General features: G+C 37.3%; 1 protein-coding gene across 2 annotated transcripts in view; it reads left to right on the forward strand.

Annotated features, from left to right (window-relative positions):
- Positions 1–11,088, forward strand: part of DHX40 (DEAH-box helicase 40) — a 51,754-nt gene extending 40,666 nt beyond the window's left edge. For both annotated transcript variants that reach the window (XM_019981954.2, XM_019981953.2), the window contains exons 13-18: positions 3,238–3,352; positions 3,856–3,964; positions 4,652–4,746; positions 7,890–7,959; positions 8,276–8,504; positions 9,797–11,088. In XM_019981954.2, the coding sequence (XP_019837513.1) occupies positions 3,238–3,352; positions 3,856–3,964; positions 4,652–4,746; positions 7,890–7,959; positions 8,276–8,504; positions 9,797–9,936 (758 nt within the window). In that variant the 3' untranslated portion in view covers positions 9,937–11,088. The remainder of the gene's footprint in view (positions 1–3,237; positions 3,353–3,855; positions 3,965–4,651; positions 4,747–7,889; positions 7,960–8,275; positions 8,505–9,796) is intronic.
- Positions 11,089–19,460: the final 8,372 nt, after the last annotated feature.

A 19,460-nucleotide genomic window follows, 5' to 3' on the forward strand; every position in this document is an offset into this window, starting at 1 on the left:
CTCCTTGCGACCCCATGGATTGTAGCCCACCAGGCTCCTTTGTCCATGGGATTCTTCTGGCAAGAATACTGGAGTAGGGTGCCCTTCCCTCCTGACCCAGGGATCAAACCCATGTCTCTTCTGTCTCCTGCATTGGCAGGCGGATTCTTTACCACTGGTATCACCTGGGAAGCCCAGTTTATTATACTTATTGGTAAAACTGGCTAGTATTTTCAGATCTATCATTGAATAAAGATTTTTAAACATCAAAATGATGATGCCGTCAACATTTTTAATAATCTCTCTCTTGCTGTAGTAAGCTGTGTACACAGTGTCTGCTAGTATAGATGTTGCTTTAGAAGTCAAACAATGGAGTGAGGGCTCTTAAGTGTTTTTAAGATGGTAAAGAGCATTGCCTTAAAATGGACCAAATTTAAAATAACATTGTGTTGGTTTTAAATTTTTTAAAAATATTTAAACTGTGATATATTTAGAGATAAGTGGTACTTTATTACAGCCTTACTCCCCTGCTTCTGCTCTGAAGATTGTTGTTATTGAAACTCTTCCTATGTAATAGTTTTGTTTTCTGGTTGATTGTATATAGAAAAGTATTGCATTATCTTCCCAAAGGAAGAAGTTAAGCTGATACAGTCTACAGTCTTGTTTTGCTGCTTCAGTTCCTTGTTTATGTTTTTTGCCTCAGAGCATTATTTGTCTGAGGTGAAACTGATAATAGAATTTCATCTGGGGAAAGATAAAAAATTAAAGAAAATGACAAGTCTACTGGGAAAGTAATTAAAGATAGATAGTCAAACTATTGTTCAGTCAGAGGATAAACTTGCTGAGATTGTCAGAACTGTGTGTGGTAATGGTTTTTTTTACTTTTCTACATTTCCTGAATTTACTTTGGGACTTGTGTCAGTTTTAATTTTAATTAATTAGGTTATTTCTGAGGGAAGAGTTAAGGAAAAGAAAAAAATATTCTCTGTATTTTCTCTTGGCTTTGAGAATAACTGGGAGGAGAGACAGAGAGAAGGTAATAGCTGTGTGGGAAGGACAGCCAGAAAAGCAGTGGGCTCTGTACATGTTTTAAAGTCTGAGCAGGCAGCCACCATGAACAACAGAGATCCAACGCTGACCACGCAGAGTTAATCATCACAAAATATAAACTGAGTTTAGAATTGTAATCACTCAAGTTTATTGTCCAACTCTTTTTGACCCCAAGGACTGTAACCCCCTCTGTCCATGGGATTCTCCAGGCAAGAATACTAGAGTGGGTAGCCATGCCCTTTTCCAGGGGATCTTCCTGACGCAGGGATCAAACTGGGGTCTACTGGATTGCAGGCAGAATCCTTATCATCTGACCCATTAGGGAAGCCCTCACTGCAGTTACTCTGACGTTTTAATAAGAAAGGGTAAGCGTTTGTGTGAATAGTCGTGGTGGGTGTTGCAGCCACACTGAATGTCTCTAGGGTCAGGTGCAGGGAAGGGAAGAACTGAACCATCAAGAGGCTTCTCTGAGGTCCATAGCCCAGAGGTCCGAGGCAGCAGGGACTCTGTTTATATCCATTCAAGGATGTCGGAGCCCCTGGTTGATAGGTAAGCTCGTCTCTTAGTGTTGGAAGCTAACACATGGTTAATGCTTTATTTTAGTGCATTTTGTCTTTTGGCCTAGTATCTTTAGATACTATTAGATAAAATAGATACTATTAGATAATTAGACAAAATTAGATATTTCAGCTTAAAAAATCAATGCTCATGACTGATTCAAGACATGAGCGTTGTATCTTTACCTTGACAGGACCATTTGTGTGGTGTGTGATAAATCATATTTGCTTCCCTTTTGTCTCTAGCTACTTCCTTCCATTGTTACCCAGGTCACTTAGGTGGAAACTACTTAAAACCTGGGATGGAAGACTTTATATCTTCGTGAGTGTTTTGTTTAATCAGATTGCATTCTTCCTAATACCAGGAACTGATGCTTTGCAGATTCACATTGTAGTCTGTGTAAGTGCTGCTCCCTGCAATTAGGCAACGTGGGGCCTCTGCTCAGTCTAGCTGTGATGGGTATAATAGGAGCTGTGGCTTGATGTTGCGCAGTGAAGGAAGAAGCCCTAGAAAATTTTGAGGAAAAAAAAATGTGGCCAGGGGACTCCGAAAGAGATTAGCCTGGGTAAAGTGCTGTGTGGGGAACTTGGGCAATCAGTGAACATGTAATTCCTGAGTGGGATTGGGTCAAAGTCACTAATAGATAAATCAGAAACTTAAGGGTGAGCAAAAGAAACCAGACGCATAAAGTACATTTATATAAAGTTTAAAAACAAATAAAGCCCTTTCATTGGGTTAAAAGTCGGAATGTGGTTATACTTGTGGTGGGGGCTGAGTAGTTATTGAAAGAGAGTGAAGAAGGGGCTCTGGGATGTTGGTAATATTCTGCTTGTTGATTTGGCTGTCGAGTACATTGGTGTGTTGGATTTGTGAATATTTACTGAGCAGTACACTCAGAACCTGTGTAGTTTTCTGTATGCATGATATTCTTCAGTATAATATTAAAAGAGAAAAGTTTGTAGTATTTCGGTTTTACATATGTGATGGTCCTAATTGTCTGTAATTAGGAATTGGATAAATAGAGGTGGGTTAAATTGTGTTACATCCTTATACCCCTGAGAAATACAATGTAGGTATGTTTGAGAATGAATGCTTCTATACATACTTAGTTAAACTGTTATTAAATAAATAAAAGAAGTATCAGAAGAAACTTATGAAGAAAATAAACCATCATACACAATGCTTATGTGTGTATATATGTGTGTGTGTGTGTGTGTGTGTGTGTGTGTGTGTGTGTGTAGAAAATATCTTAAAGGACACATACTAAATAGTTAACAGTGGTTAGCCCTGAGGATTGACTTGTGGATAATGTGACAAAGTGGGAAACATTGAACTTTTACTTTTTTTTTTTTAATGTGAACATTGGTTACTCTTACGGTGAAAACAAATAGTAAATTCCAGATACTCTTTTAAAGGTAATTCGATTGAGAAGTAATGTTGCTATTCTAGCAAAAATCTCCAAAGTGATTAAAGAGGAAAAGGAATTGTGGGAGTAGTTAGAGGTCTACAGTCCCCCACCGAAGAGTTAAGTCATTCTCCTTTATTTCCCCTCAGAGGGTGAGGCAGATTTCAATATGCTTGAATAAACAAAGGGAAGAAAGAGGCTTGATGTAAAGTGGAACTAAACTGCCTTTCCAACTGTCGTTTTAGTTGATCCAGAGTACCAGAAGGAAGCAGAGCAGAGACACCGAGAGTTGGCAGCTAAAGCTGGAGGATTTAATGACTTTGCAACTTTAGCCGTCATCTTTGAACAGTGCAAATCAAGGTATGTGAGATAGTTCTTTGAACTGGAGAGCCTTCGTTTGAAATACAGCTTCAGTAAGAATATGACTTCAGACAGTAAGTTTCAGTGGGGATTATACTGACCTCAGTGTATTTTTGTGAACATTAGTGAGATTTCTCTGTGAGGTGACTGTGACCGTCATTTATTGTGTAATATTAACTCTTGTCTTTCTTCTCTGCTTAACCTTTCTTGAAAACTGACCTCATAGAATTTTGATTCTGTATAACTAGTTTAGATGAGAAAATGATTGGATGTTTGTTAAAGCATATATATATAAAGAAATCTATTTACAAGTTATTTTAATTCACTTAGAGGTGTATTAATTTGTTTTTTCATATTCCTTAAAGTGCTTTCTTATTAATTGGACAGGTCTCATAAAAGAGCTGACAGTTGCTTATCTGTTTCTAGTTGTGTGATAGAAATGAGAATGTTAGACTTGCACTTGTGAAAGATACTTTTGAGACACCAGTGTTTTTGTGTTGCAGTGGAGCTCCAGCTTCATGGTGCCAGAAACATTGGATTCATTGGAGGTGCTTATTTTCTGCATTTCGTGTTGAAGCTCAACTTAGAGAACTGATCAGGAAGCTTAAACAGGTGATTGCTGTGACTTTTTTTCCCCTTGAGTGGCGTTTTGGCAAGACCTTCTGAGTTCTCTCCCCAAAACCGTGTGTATTATAGGGTGTTGAAGAATGACTTGTAGGAACAAACGCCGTTACTGACCCTGTGCACACAACTCTGTTGTCCCTTATCCTTTTGGGAGGCTCTTTTCCTGGCCTTGGGTAATTTCCTCACAGTCATGTGCTTATCAGTTCTCAGTTGAACTCTTGAAGCCCTCCTGTAGATCTCTGGGGTCCTCTGCAGATTGCTTCTCTCCTGAACTTTGGCTGGGGATTCTAGCCATCTTGGTCTCTCTGGATTCTCAGCTCTGTCTCTTTAACTCAGGGAGTTCTCCAGGTTTCACTCGGGTTTTTCCTTTCCTGTACCTTGGTTCAGAATCTCTCTCAAGGTTGACTGTAAGCTGAAACAGTTGTTGGAGTTAATTCATTTTTTTTTCCTTCATTTATTTCTCAGACTCGTTGTCCTTCATATAGTGCTTTGGAAATCATTATTTCATATGTTTTGTCCATTTTTTTGGTTGTTTCAAGCAGAAGGGTCAATCTGGTGCCTCATATTCCATATCGGCCAGAAACAGAAGTCTTTAGAAATTTGGAGTTTTCAAACCAAAAGATTGTTTCAAGTTGTTCTCTGAGACTTACCACTATACATGTATTCTGTCTACAGCAAAGTGATTTCCCAAGAGAGACCTTTGAAGGCCCTAAACATGAAGTCCTGCGAAGATGTCTTTGTGCCGGTTATTTCAAAAATGTAGCTCGAAGGTAAGCACTAAGAGCTTAAGAGACGGATAGAGAAATATAATTGTATTTGATGACCATATTGAACTATTTAATATTACAGACAATTTGATTTAAGCTCTGTGTTTATGATGACATCAATTACAGAGAACCTTCTTATAATTGTCGCTTGTGCCGGGGGAACTGCAGTGGCTGAGAGTGGGATATTGAAACTCATGTGGGGAGGAGGGGAGTCTGCAGGACAGCTGTCCAGCATGGGGGGTTAGTGCCCAAGCTGAGGGACAGTGGTTTTCTTGCAGAGAAGTGGCTCTTTGTGGAGTGTGAAAGCCAAATAGGTTGAGGATGGCATCCCTGATGAAGGATGGTTTGGTGTGGACTGTCAGGGCTTGAGCAGGATTGGGGAAGGTACTCACATGGGGATTGTTTGGTTGTTTGAATGTCAGAGTCTGAGTGGAGGGAGGGCATCTTTGTGGGAAAGGGGCAAGAGTGGTGGTGATGGGAGATTTGTTATATACAGAGGAGTCGACCACATAATTGAAGACATTAAAGTAAATGGTGAAGGGAGTTAAAAATACTAAAAGAAAACAGGAATGAGCCCTGTGGTATTGATTGAAATTTCAGATATTACAGTTTTTATTTTTTATTAAGTGGATGGATAGATAGATATGATAATAAAAAATAGGTGTTACTCTGTGTGTGTGTATGATATGTATTTGTATGTCTGTAAATATTTATGTAACCTAACTATGAGATGGACTAGGAGCAATAACTATAATAGCAGTGAATACACTTTGTGCCCAGATCTTTTTTTTTTTTATTTTTGGCTGTGTCAGGTCTTGGTTTCGTCACTTGTGGTCTTTGTTGGATCACGCGGGATCTTCCGTTGTGGCGCGTGGACAGACTCTCTAGCTGTGGCATTCGGTCTCAGTAACTGCAGCGTGTGTGCTTAGTGCTCCACAGGAATATGTGTAAAGTCTTATAGGAAATCAGTTGTGACAATTAAGTTAAGGTTTCACTCTGATAAGTTTTTTGAATAACCTTTGTGTAGGGAAGTACGGAAGAGGATAAGAATTTCACATTAACAGGAATTAGAAAAATTATAGATAAACTGTTCTAATTATATTTTAGAATAGTGAAAATTATTTATACCTTTGAAAAGAGATGTAGTATAATAAATGTAAAGAATGCTGTATTTAAGTCCAAAGACCTATGTTTGGGACTTGCTTTCACCATGTATTAGCTCTTTGATCTTGAGAAATGTGGTATCGTAGTTTCCCAGCCAGGGATCAAACCCATGTCCCCTTCATTGCAAGGCTGATTCTTAACCACTGGACCACCAGAGAAGTCCCTCTGCACAGATTTTGACTTGGAACAGCCATCTGCCACATAAAGGACCTTTGGAGAAATAAGGCTGGAAAAGTAAACAATGAGCCCCAAACATCTTATTTTACCTGTAAGCAAAGTGGTCATCAGTGAAGGTGGAGGCCATGTGACCAAGTACAAAGGAGCCAGTTTGAATAGGCCCAGGCTGATCGAAGATGGGATATTTTGACATTCATAATACTGATAGTCATGGATTGAATAAAATGTGAAATCCTGGGTCTATAATCATATAAATTAACAAATGAGTAAATTAAAAGTTTAATGACAAATGGAATTGTTTACAGAGTTGAGCACCTTTTCACAAATTTCTTGTTAATTACAAAGGGAAAAAGTAACTTCTTAGTGAAGAAGCCTGGCAGATGTTACCTAAATCAGACAAGCAAAGTGAACATCATCAGAAATGAAGTAAATCAAAATCTTGTTCCTCCTGATAGGATGTAATAAAAACAGAACATCTCTTCTGTGATATTCTTGCCAAAGATCTGTAACCTGAGTCTAATTGTCTTAAAACAGACAAAATCAAATTGAGGGACATACTGCAAAATAACTAGCCTGTAATCCTTAAAGGTGTCAAGATCTTGAAGGTCAAAGATAGACTGGGGGGTGTTTTCCAGAATAAAGGAGACTAAAGGACCATAAAAAGTAAAGGCAGTACATGATTTCTGGACTGGGTCGTTTTGCTATAAAGGATGTTGTTAGGACATTTGATAAAACTTGAGTGGGTTCTGAGAATTAGATGCTAGTAATATATCAGTGTTAATTCCCTGGTTTTGATGGTTTTACGTTGGTTATGTAGGAGAATATTCTTGATTATAGGAAATACACACTTTCCTATTTGGGGATTTGGGGATGATGAAGCAAAAGATTGGTGACTAACTTTCAAATGATTCAAGTAAAAAAGATTTTTGTACTGTCCAAATATGGACTGTGTAGATATATATATACAAATAATTATAATGCAGTCTGACCTGGGTTATAATAGGAATATATGTAAAGTTTTATAGGAAATCAGTTGTGTGATTAAGCTAAGGTTTTATTCTGATAAGTTTTTGGAATAATCTTTATGTAGGGAAGTAGAGAAGAGGGTAAGAATTTATGAAGTTAATAGGAATTAGAAAAATTATAGATGAACTGTTCTAATTGTCTGTTCTAGAATGGTGAAAATTATTTATACCTTTGAAAGGAGATGTAGTATAATACAATATAAAGAATACTGTATTTATGTCCAAACACCTGTGTTTGGGACTTGCTTTCACCATACATTAGCTCTTTGACCTTGAGAAAGCTATCTAATTTATTTGAATCTCAGTTTTGATCTTTTAATAAAGTACCTGGCTGTCAAAACTAGTAGGTTTATTTGATGCTTCATTATGAAAGCATTTTGGAAATTCTAAAGCACAAATACAATATTATTGTTAATATTACTACTTACCAACCAGAAAGTTTTATAATTAAGTAAAATCACTATATAAGTTGTCTCATTAGTTTTTTGTTTTTTGGCTGCACTGCATTGCTTCAGGAATTTTAGTTCCCTGACCAGGGATCAAATGCACGCCCTTGGCAGTGGGATCACAGAGTCTTTACCACTGAACCACCAGGGAATTCCCTGAATCATTAATTTTAAGATGAATTGGTAGAGAAGTTATAGTGACAGTTAAATAAATACAAACCTCTCCATACAGTACTCCTTGTAGTAGGACATATAATTTTTCATTGTTAGTGCTGTACTTATTTAATTGTTTTTACTGTTCTTGTCTTTGATCCTTTGGTTTTTCGGTTCTTAGGTCTGTTGGGAGAACATTTTGCACAATGGATGGGCGTGGAAGCCCAGTTCATATTCATCCTTCCTCAGCAGTAAGTACCTGAATTTTTACTAATAGAAAGAAATTTCTTCCTATTGTAAAGGAAGCTGTAGAAATTTCTTCCTTTTGTAAAGATGTAGGAATAAGTAATATACAGATGTCTTCTACTTTTCTCTGAAAAAAGAGATGTGAGGATATGTTTAGCATATATCTTATTACATAAAGGTATTGGTTGATGTGTGCCTCCTATTTGGTTGAAGAATATAAAAATTAACTCAGAAAACCTGAGGCTGTTAATGTTTGGTTGGTCTAATCTGGAATAAGGCAGGTTATTGAGTTGTCATCCTTAAATGAATTCTTTTGTGTAGCTTCATGAACAGGAAACCAAACTTGAATGGATCATTTTTCATGAGGTATTAGTTACCACCAAAGTTTATGCAAGAATTGTGTGTCCAATCCGTTATGAATGGGTGAGAGACTTGCTACCCAAGTTGCATGAATTTAATGCACATGATTTGAGCAGTGTGGCCCGCCGTGAAGTGAGAGAAGATGCGCGAAGGAGGTGGACCAATAAGGAAAATGTAAAGCACCGAAAGGGTGAGTGAATCACGTGTTCTAGAGCGCAGGCGTCCACATTCTCATATAGTTGCAGAAATGCTGTTACAGAGCTTCGGTCCTGGCTGTCTCCTCAGACAAGCAAACAGTTGTCATGAGCCTCAGATGTACTTTGACTTCCTTCTTTCCTTCCAGTTAATCATGTTTTTCTTAACCCCTTTGTCCAGCAGCATTATTAAAAATATCTATTGAACTTTGGCCATGTGCTAACAACTTCAATAACCCCATTAAATTTCCACAATAACCGTATGAAGTAACTACATATCCCCACTGTATGGATGAGGAGATACTTAGCAGCGTACAATAATTTGCTGAAAATCTCAAAGCTAATATTTGGTGAATCTGGAGTTTGAATCCAGGAAATTTGATTCTGTGGCCTCTATTCAGTCATTATGCCAGATTGCTTGCCAGTAGTGCTTTACTATTTTTATTTCATTTATAAAATTTTGTGAAATATTACCTCGAACATTTTTTTTTCCAAGAGATTTTTTTTTTCTTGAAATGTTAGGCCCCTAATTGCAGTAGTTAATATTACTACTTATCAACCAGAAAGGTTTGTACTTAACTATAAAATGACTAAGTGTCTCATTAGTTTTTGCTTTTTTGGACCATTTCCTTCTGGAGGCATAAACACTTGTAGTGAACTAGGACAGAAAGCTTAATTCTCAGCTCACATGTAAAAAAAAGCTTTTCAGCAAAACTTTTGGAGGCTGATTGATGGAACAAATTGCATTATCCTTATTTAACATCACTGGGAAATAGAATGGGGGGGGTTTTGCCCAAGATTATAGAAGTGTCATTGGCAATGTTAACTGCTAGGTGTCTTGTTGCAGTGTATAACTGCACTATGGGCTTCTCTCATGGCTCAGTTAAAGAACCTGCCTGCTGATGCCGGAGGCGGGGTTTGATCCCTGGGTCAGGAAGATCCTCCTGGAAAAGGAAATGGCAACCCACTCCAGTATTCTTGCCTGGGAAATCCCGTGAACAGAGGAGCCTGGTGGGGTTACGAAAGAGTCAGACATGACTTAGCAACTAAACAGCAACGGGAATAACTGCACTACTTGCTTCAATTAGGGTCAATTTTTCTGAGTTCTCAGGCCTCTATACTCTTATTTTTAACCAGAGACTTTATATCATTTCTTTTTAAAGGGCAAAATTTAATTTCCTTTTTTGCCCCCCTAAACATTAAAAAACAAGAGCATCTCTTTCTCTTAACATTTCTAATACCGAACTCAAAACTAAAATTTTATTGGATTAATTTGTAATGTTTTCAGATGGAATATCCAAAGAAGTCCTAAAGAAAATGCAAAGAAGAAATGATGATAAATCCATATCAGACGCACGTGCTCGTTTCCTCGAGCGGAAGCAGCAGAGGTCCCAGGATCACAGTGACACACTGAAGGAAACTGGCTAAGCAGTGAACCCTGCAATTCAGGAAGTAGGAAAAACAGCCAGAAAATGTGTTTCTACTTTGCCATTTATGTCAGACAGCACTACCAAGAGGAAGTGGTCAGCAGCTGTTTTTAAGCATAATAGTTAAAAGCAAATCAGAGCTCATCGGTACCAATAAATGGAAGTTTCAAAGAAAAACATTGAGTTGCCATAGTCATAGGCAATGATACATGAAACCAGTGAAAGACAATATATGTGGTATTTTCCTCACTTCAGTTTTGCTGGCCTTAACTGGTATCAAATGCTGTCAGTGAGATATTTTCAAAGAACATTGAATTGTATTTAATCAGTATGTATTCCATTTGCATTGAAGCATTAAAAGTTATTTTCCTTAAATCTCTTTAAGGCCTTCTTGTTGCTAATAGAGTAGTACTATATCAGGTTATCAGGTTTGTGACCATTTCCTTCAGAAGGCTAAACATAAGAGGTTTTTACTCAGCAATACTTAGACGTCTAACCGTTTAATTGCTACAGAGCTTTATAGATATTTAGAGAAAATACTTAATCAATTAGTAAATAAGAAAATTGCCTATGGCAAGATTCTTTGTTGAATTAATATTAATCCTTAAGTTGACTTTTCTGGAATTATACAAATTCCTTTTTATATAAAACTATATTGTTTAAAACAGTAGCTATAGCCATTAACCAAAGGACAGATGATACATATATGGTCTTTTTTTAGCTGTCCCTGCATACTTGTATCAGCACCACATATGTAAATGTGACAGTGTTTCAAACAGCCTTCCACCTGGCCTACTGTCTTGCCTCCAGCTGCTTGGATAGGACCATTTAAACATTTATTATGCTGATCTTGAAATGGGATTTTCAAAGCAGCCAACTCTACATCACCAGTGTTTCAAATTGGAACTTGAGGCTAGTTAGTATCACACTCAGGCCACGCTCAGCATTTGTCCACTCTGTTGTTTACTGCCTTGTATTCTAGTTATTTGTGTATTTGTCTGTCTCCCCCACTAGATTATACGCTCCTTGTGGGCAGGGACTGTGTCTTTTTCATCTTTGTATCTTTCATGGCACCTAACACAGTGCTTTGCACATAGTAGTCATTCAATGTCTGTTAAATAAAGCTATTAGTGTTGTTCAAATTCAAAAGACATCATAATGTGTGTTTTTAGTTATTTTTTGCTAAAATTTAAGAATCTAAAATTTTTATAGATAACAGTCTTTTGCAATTCTTTCCTTTGGCATTCTTCTGTTAAGTATTAGAAACTTGAAGCGTTTTTTGAAAAATCACATGAGGACCCAAATCCATGTTTGTTCTTGAGGTAAGGTGAGTGGGAATGGTTTCTTGGAACATTCTCAGCACTGTTAATTGGTCGTTTTGAATCTTCAGTGCTCAAGACACTGTTTCAGCATGTTAGCCCTGTCATCTTCTCTTCCCAGGTCTACGTATCAGTGTATTTCCTTTGATGTGGTGGGGGTGTATGTGGATTCTTGGAATGAAAGCTCTTTTACTTCAGTAAATTATTATTAAGCACACATTCTAAGTCTATATCTATAATTTCATCAGTTTTTCCAGTAAGGTTCTTTATAGCATTTTCCCCTAGTTCAGGATCCAGTCAAGAATCATGTATTGTATTTAACATTCTTTAATATGGAAAAGGTGTCTTCTGTTTTTGTTTGTCTTTCACATTTAACCTTTTTAAAAACTGAAGTGTAGAGAACTTGGGATTAACAGCTATACACTACTATATATAAAAGAGATGAATGATAAGGACATGCTGTATAGCACAGGGAACTATATTCAGTACCTTACAATAACCTATAATAACTGTACTCAACATCTTATAATAACATCTTATAGTGGGAAAGAATCTTAAAAAATACATATATGTGTATGTATATATAACTGAAACATTGTAAATCAACTACAGTTTAAAAAATAATTGAGAAAATAAACTGAAGTACAGTTAACCTATAACCCTGTTATTTCCAGGTGTGTAACACAGTGATTTGATATTTCTGTACATTACAAAATGATCATTACAGTAAGTCTAGTTACCATCTGTCACCATACATGGATATTACAATATTATTGACTCTGTTCCCCATGCTGTACATTTCATCCCCAAGACTCATTTATTTGTAACCTGTGAAGGTAACAAACCTGAAGACTGTATCTCTTGATCTCTGTCACCTATTTCACTCATCCCCCTAGTCCTCGTCTGTCAACCACTTGTTTATTCTCTGAATCTATGACTGTTTCTGTTTTGTTATGTTTGTTTTATTTTTTCAGATTCCACGTAGAAGTAAAATCATATAATATTTGTCAATCTCTGACTTATTTAGCTTAATACCCTCTAGATCCATTACGTTATTGCAAATGGCAAGGTTGCATTTTTTTTTATGACTAATACTGCATTGTAAATATTTGTATCACATCTTAACCATTCATCTATCAATGAATACTTAGGTTGCTTCCATATCTTGGCTGTTGTAAACCATGCTGTGGTGAACATAGGGATGCATATATCTTTTAGAATTAGTGTCTTTGTTTTCTTCAGAAAATACCCAGAAGTGGAATTGCTAGGTCTTAGGTTCTATTTTTAATTTTTGAGGAACCTCTATACTGTTTTCCATAATGGCTGTGCCAACTTACATTCCCACCAACATTGTAAGAGGGTTCCCTTTTCTCCATGTCCTTTCCTACATGTATTTGTTGTCTTTCACATTTAACATATTTGAATAACATTTTTGACATTTTTTAATAATACAGGTTATTTTATACAATAGAATGTCCTCAGTTTGGATTTCGCTAATGTTTTCTCATGGTTTTGCATTTGTTACTGGAATACTACATAGGTGATACAGTATTTTTCCCAAGGCATCAAATCTGGATGTATATGGTGAAAGAAAGAAAGAAAGTGAAGTTGCTCAGTCGTGCCCGACTCTTTGCGACCCCATGGATAGTAGCCTGCACCAAGTTCCTCTGTCCATGGGATTTTCAAGGCAAGAGTACTGGAGTGGGTTGCCATTTCCTTCTCCAGGGAATCTTCCCAACCCAGGGATCAAACCCAGGTCTCTCACATTGTAGACAGACGCTTTACCGTCTGAGCCATCAGGGAAGTCCAGAGGTATATGGTATTTGCTCCTTATTGGTGATACTAATTTTGATTAATTGGTTAGGGTAGTTTTTTAAATTTCTTCAGTCTAGTTACTCTTTTTTTTTTTTTTTTTAACTTTACAATATTGTATTGGTTTTGCCAAATATCAACATGGATCTGCCATAGGTATACACGTGTTCCCCATCCGGAACCCTCCTCCCTCCTCCCTTCTAGTTACTCTTATAATTAAAAAGTAGTTTGTGGGAAGAAATACTTTAAAATTATATGAAATAGCCTGTTGCTCATAAATTATTAACCCTCTGAATTTATCAGCTGATGATTCTTGCCTGAATCAGTTGTATTCTTATGGTTGCAAAATGGTGCTTTTTTCCCTAACTGCTTCATATACAAGTGATCCTTGAACAACATGGGTTTGAAATGCGTGGGTTCCCTTATACACTGTGCTTAGTCGCTCAGTCATGTCCAGCTCTTTGTGACCCCATGGACCCCATGGGATTCTCCAGGCAAGAATATTGGAGTGGGTTGCCATGCCCTCCTCCAGGGGATCTTTCCAACCCAGGAATCGAACTGGGGTCTCCTGCATTGCAGGTGGCTTCTTTACCAGCTGAGCTACCAGGGAACCTGTTATACACAAGTTTTTTTTTTTTTTTTTTTTCAGTTAATACCTAGTAGAGAATTGGATACTACATGTGTTCATTGAATCTGAGGATGCAGAACCACTGATATGGAGGGCTGACTGTAAAGTTATATGAGGATTTTCAACTGCAGGGAGGGTGGGCACCCCAGATCACAGAGGTCTTGAAGGGTCAACTCTATTTATTTAATGGCATTGCTTTGTAAGGAAGAACTTTCCTTGAGGTAAGAATTTCCAATAAACACTTGGGTGCCAAAAACAGCATAAATCAAGGCAGAATTAGAAAACTCAGGAGATATCTGAGAGGGGTGGTAAACAGTCTTACTTTATTTGGTGCATTGAGTGTGTGTGTGCATGTGTGTATGAGTAATAGGCTGAAAATACTGGTTGAAGACAGATTATGGAAGGCTTTGGAAGCCAAATTATGGAATTTGGACTTACTTGGTACTATATGGGCTTCCCTGGTGGCTCAGCTGATAAAGAATCCACCTGCAGTTCAGGAGACCTAAGTTCAGTCCCTGGTTGGGAAGATCCCTAGAAAAGGGAACAGCTACCCACTCCAGTTCTGGCCTGGGGTATTTCATGGACTACAGTCCATGGGGTCACAAAGAGTCAGACATGACTGAGCAGCTTTCACTTTGGTACTATATATGAATTTATTGGCAGGGAATGACATTATTACATCTTTGAGGTAATTGTGACAATGGTATTGATAAGAAAAATAGATTTCTACTGAGAGGACTGTGAGAGAAGTATGAGAGGAATTTTGAATCAAGGTGGAAAGAGTCTTGGAGGAAAGGTTGTGGTTATGGAAAAATTTGTTCTTAAAGAGGAACAGACATTTCTCTAAAGAACACATACAGATGGCTAACAAACACATGAAAAGATGCTCAACATCACTCATTATTAGAGAAATGCACAGCAAAACTACAATGAGATATCACCTCACACCAGTCAGAATGGCCATCATCAAAAAGTCTACAAACAAATGCTGAGAGCGTGTGGAGAAAAGGGAACGCTCTTGCCCTGTTGGTGGGGATGTAAATTGATATAGCCACTATGGAAGAAGGTATGGAGATTCCTTAAAAAACTAGGACTAAAACCACCATATGACCCAGCAATCCCACTCCTAGGCATATACCCTGAGGAAACCAAAATTGAAAAAGACACGTGTATCCCATTGTTCATTGCAGCACTATTTACAATAGCTAGAACATGGAAGCAACCTAGATGTCCATCGACAGATGAATAGATAAAGAAATTGTGGTACATATTCACAGTGGACTATTAATCAGCCATAAAAAAGAATGCATTTGAGTCAGTTCTAATGAGGTGGATGAACCTAGAGCCTATTATACAGAGTGAAATAAGTCAGAAAGAGAAGGATGAATATCATATACTAACGCTTATATACGGAATCTAGAAAGATGGTACCAAAGAATTTATTTGCAGAGGCCGCAAACAGAGGCTCTGTATCAACTTAGGGGGTGGGATTGGGAGGGAAGTTCAAGAGGGAGGGGTACGTGTATACCTATGACTGATTAGTGTTGAGGTTTGACAGAAAACAGCAAAATTCTGTAAAGCAATTATCTTCCCATTAAAAAAAAGAATGAGGATTCACCTTTAAATTACTGAATAAAATAAATGAAGATGAATGTTATCATAGAAATATGGGCAAAGAAGATGGTCAGTCATTTTGTGAAAGGAAACCTGGTCAATAAAACACTGAGTCTTACTAGAAATTCGGGAAATGCAGTTGAAAATAAGTGAGATCCCATTCTTTTCCATCATATTGGCAACAATTAATATGCCTGAAAAGTGTTGGCATAGGATAAATTGCTCTTAATTTAGAGGACATACTAGCAATATTTATAAAATTGAAAATGTGTGCAACCTGTGATGCAACAAGCCCAACTTTAAATTTATATCCTAGGAACTCTGAGAATATATAAAATATTCTGTTTCTAGTAAAATTTGACTCCTAGAGATTTAGAATCAGTTTGAAGATTTATATTACATACAAGTTATTAAAATATTGCTAGTAGTAAAAAGTTGATAATTACATACATAGCTATCAATAAGGGGAAATGTTTAAGTAAACTGTGATATGTTCTTATGGTCAAATTCTTTGTATCAGTGGAAGTGATTTTTGAGACTCCTGTTGCCAAACAGGTGAACCACTTTACATTCCTAACAGCAATGTAGTGAAGTACCTTTCTTACTGTACTGTATGAATGTGGTCCCTCAAATCCTTGTAAATATAGACAAGTGTCTCATTATTAATTTACATATTTAGATATTCTACTCTTTTTCCTTAGTTTTAAATTGTCTACAAGAAATGAAATTAATAAAATTAACTGATATGAGTTTGATAGGGCCAGATAAGATAGTAAGTATTTAACTTCCAAGGCATACAGTCTGTTGCAGCTACGATGCTGTTGTAATATACAAGCAGCCATGGACAGTACAAAAACAGATATGGCTGTGTTCCAATAAAGCTTTATGGACAATGAAATTTGAATTTCATGTAATTTTTGCATGTCAAGAAATATTCTTTTGATTTCATTTTTTACCCACTTGCACTTTATTCCAGAAAAGCTGCTTTTCACAAGCCCGTTCTGATTCAAATTATTTTAATTGAAAAGAACTTAATTTCATGAAATACTAAGGGCTTTTTTGGTTTCACTTTTTTTTTTAATTTATTTTTGGCCATGCCATGCAGCTTGTGGGATCTTAGTTTCCTGACCAGGGATCAAACCTGGGCCATAGCAGTGAAAGCACCAAGTTCTAACCACTGGACCATCAATGAATTCCCAACTTTTCTTTATAGCAGACCTTGTAGGATTGAACACGGACCACCAAGGAATTCCCAACTTTTCTTTATAGCAGACCTGACAGGATTGAACACAGCAGTAATTTAATTTGTTAAAAAAAACTTTGTTATCTTTATTCTCCCAAAGATTTTCAAAGTAACCTGTATTAGTTTAAAGGAAACCTGAAAATACAAATAATACAAAACTCTAATGAAGCTTTGAAGATTTTTCAAATAATTATTTTACTTGTCCAGATAAAATCTAACATATGTTTCTTAACCTGATTTGCCTTGGTGCTCAGCTAAATCATAAGAAATAAGATGGGATGACCCAGAATATAATCTAACACCCGATGTGGTACTTTTTGTATGTGGTTGATATTTATAAATGCTGTGCTAACTCCAGGTGTGATTATTCACAAGGTAAGTTGGCCTGGGCTTCAAATTAAATAGGTAGTACAGTCGATAAATGCTATAGTAGCTTAAGAAGTAAGGCAAATAGATTTTAAGGTGTATTTTTAAGTAAGGGTTGGACTTGGACTAGCACAAAAAAGGAGACAGAATTCGTGTGGTTGCAGAGAGGACTAAGGGATAAACAATGGAAAGATTATCAGTGTCACCTTGAGAAGGGCTCTTTTGAAGGGTTTTGAGGTTTCCAGTTCTATAATTTGGATTAAGATTAGATAGGTCATATGAATGATAATTTGAGTGCTACTCATTCTTACAGATAGGAAAATTTGAAAGTCAGCTTGAACTGGAGTTTTCTTTTTACAGCGTGCAGCGCTTATAGACTGCCGTTTTGTGCTAGTTTGCTACTCCATCTAGTTCCCATTCAAGAAATGGAATTTTTAAGGCCTCTGCAGTAATGAGTATAATCTCATCTCTCCATCTGATCTGATGGCTTAGCTTGATAGTCCCCAAATATGGAGACATGAAGCACTGTTCATCTGGTTAGTTTTTATTCTCACCCCGTGGAAAGCTTTATTTTGAGTAACCAACTTTATATATCAATTGGCCTAACCCAAAGAGACCTTTTTCATGCCTTTTGGTGCTGATAGGACTGGCTTAGAAAAAAAAAAAAAATTTAAATCAGTAAATACGATGTAGGAAAAAAATTGAAGTTGGCATATTTTTCATTACTGGAGTGTTACAAAATGAATAGTAATTAGATGGTTGTATACTGTACAACATTAAACTCAGTTATTTGGAATATGAGCAACAAAGAAAAGGAAGTAAACAGGTTGTGGGTTTATTTTACCTAATGCATTTTTATCACCATGACACATCGAGGTTTAAGGCATTTGAAAAAAACGGTAATTTCTACATTTGCTACATATTCAGATCCCACTACATTTGCAAGAGTACTATATATATCACTTCACAGTGATGAACCTGAGCTCTTTAAGATTCAGAATTGATTTCCCCATATAAAAAATGTTTTTTAGAACCTTTTCAGGGACTTCTCTGATGGACCAATGGCTAAGACTCTGTGCTCCCAATGCAGGGGCTCAGGTTTGATCCCTGGTCAGGGAACAAGGTATCACATGCTACAACTAAAGATTTTGTATCCCTCAACTCAAAAAAGATCCCATGTGCCACAACTAAGACCCAGTGCAGCCAAATAAAGAAAGCCTTTTCAGAAGATTGTAACATTTTGTTTAAAATTGTTTTTGACTGTGCTGGGTCTTCATTGCTCCGCGGGCTTTTCCCTAGTTGCAGCAAGCAGGGGCTACTCTAATTGTGGTGTGCAGGGTTCTCACTGCGGTGGCTCTTCTTGTGCATGGGCTCAGGAAGTAGTTGCAGTTCCCTAGTTCTAGAGCACAGGCTCAATAGTTGTGGCTCAAGGGCTTAGTTTGCCCATGGCATGTGGGATCCTCCATGTCTTCTGCATTAGCAGGTGGATTCTCTATCACTGAGCCATCAGGGAATCCCCTTAACATTATTTTTCACTGTTATACACTGAAGTGTTTGGTAACCAAGTAAATCCTGTTTCCTTGACTTTTCCTTGACTTTCAGTTAGCCAAAACTTTACCAAATGTCAGTCCTTAATATTCTCTTCTGCGGATGAGTTTATTATAATACCATAATAAAGCTACAAGGGTGGAAAAGGTCAGTTTTCATGCCAATCCCAAAGGAGGGCAATGTCAAAGAATGTTCAAAGTACACTACAATTGCGTTCATTTCACATGCTAGCAAGGTAATGCTCAAAATCCTTCAAGTTCGGCTTCAACAGTACATGAACCAAGAACTTCCAGATGTATAAACTGGATTTAGAAAAGGCACAGGAACCAGTTGTCAAATTGCCAACATCCGTCGGATCATAGAGAAAGCAAGAGAATTCCAAAAAAACATCTAATTCTGCTTCACTGACCACACTAAAGCCTTTGACTGTGCTTTAGTGTTAGTCACTCAGTTGTTTCCAACTCTTTGTGACCCCACGGAATATAGCCTGCCAGGCTCCTTTATCCATGGAATTCTCCAGGCAAGAATACTACAGTGGGTAACCATTCCTTTCTCCAGGGGGTCTTCTCAACCCACGAATCAAACCCAGGTCTCCTGCATTTGCAGGCAGATTCTTTACCATCTGAGGCTGTGTGGATCACAAAAAACTGTGGAAAATTCTTATAGAGATGAGAATACCAGATTACTTATCTCCTGAGAAACCTGTATGCAGGTCAAGAAGCAACAGTTAGAACTGGACATGAACAACGGACTGGCTCAAAATTGGGAAAGGAGTACTTCAAAGCTGTGTATTGTCACCCTGCTTATTTAACTTCTATGCAGAGTACATCATGTGAAATGCCAGGCTGAATGAGTCACATTGCCACGAGAAATATCAACAACCTCAGATATGCAGATGATACCACTCTAATGGCAGAAAGCAAAGAAGAACTAAAAACCCTCTTGATGAAAGAAGAGAGTGGAAAAGCTGGCTTAAAACTCAACATTTTTGCATT

Source organism: Bos indicus, chromosome 19, assembly GCF_029378745.1.
Source record: "Bos indicus isolate NIAB-ARS_2022 breed Sahiwal x Tharparkar chromosome 19, NIAB-ARS_B.indTharparkar_mat_pri_1.0, whole genome shotgun sequence".
Classification (NCBI taxonomy): Eukaryota; Metazoa; Chordata; class Mammalia; order Artiodactyla; family Bovidae; genus Bos; species Bos indicus.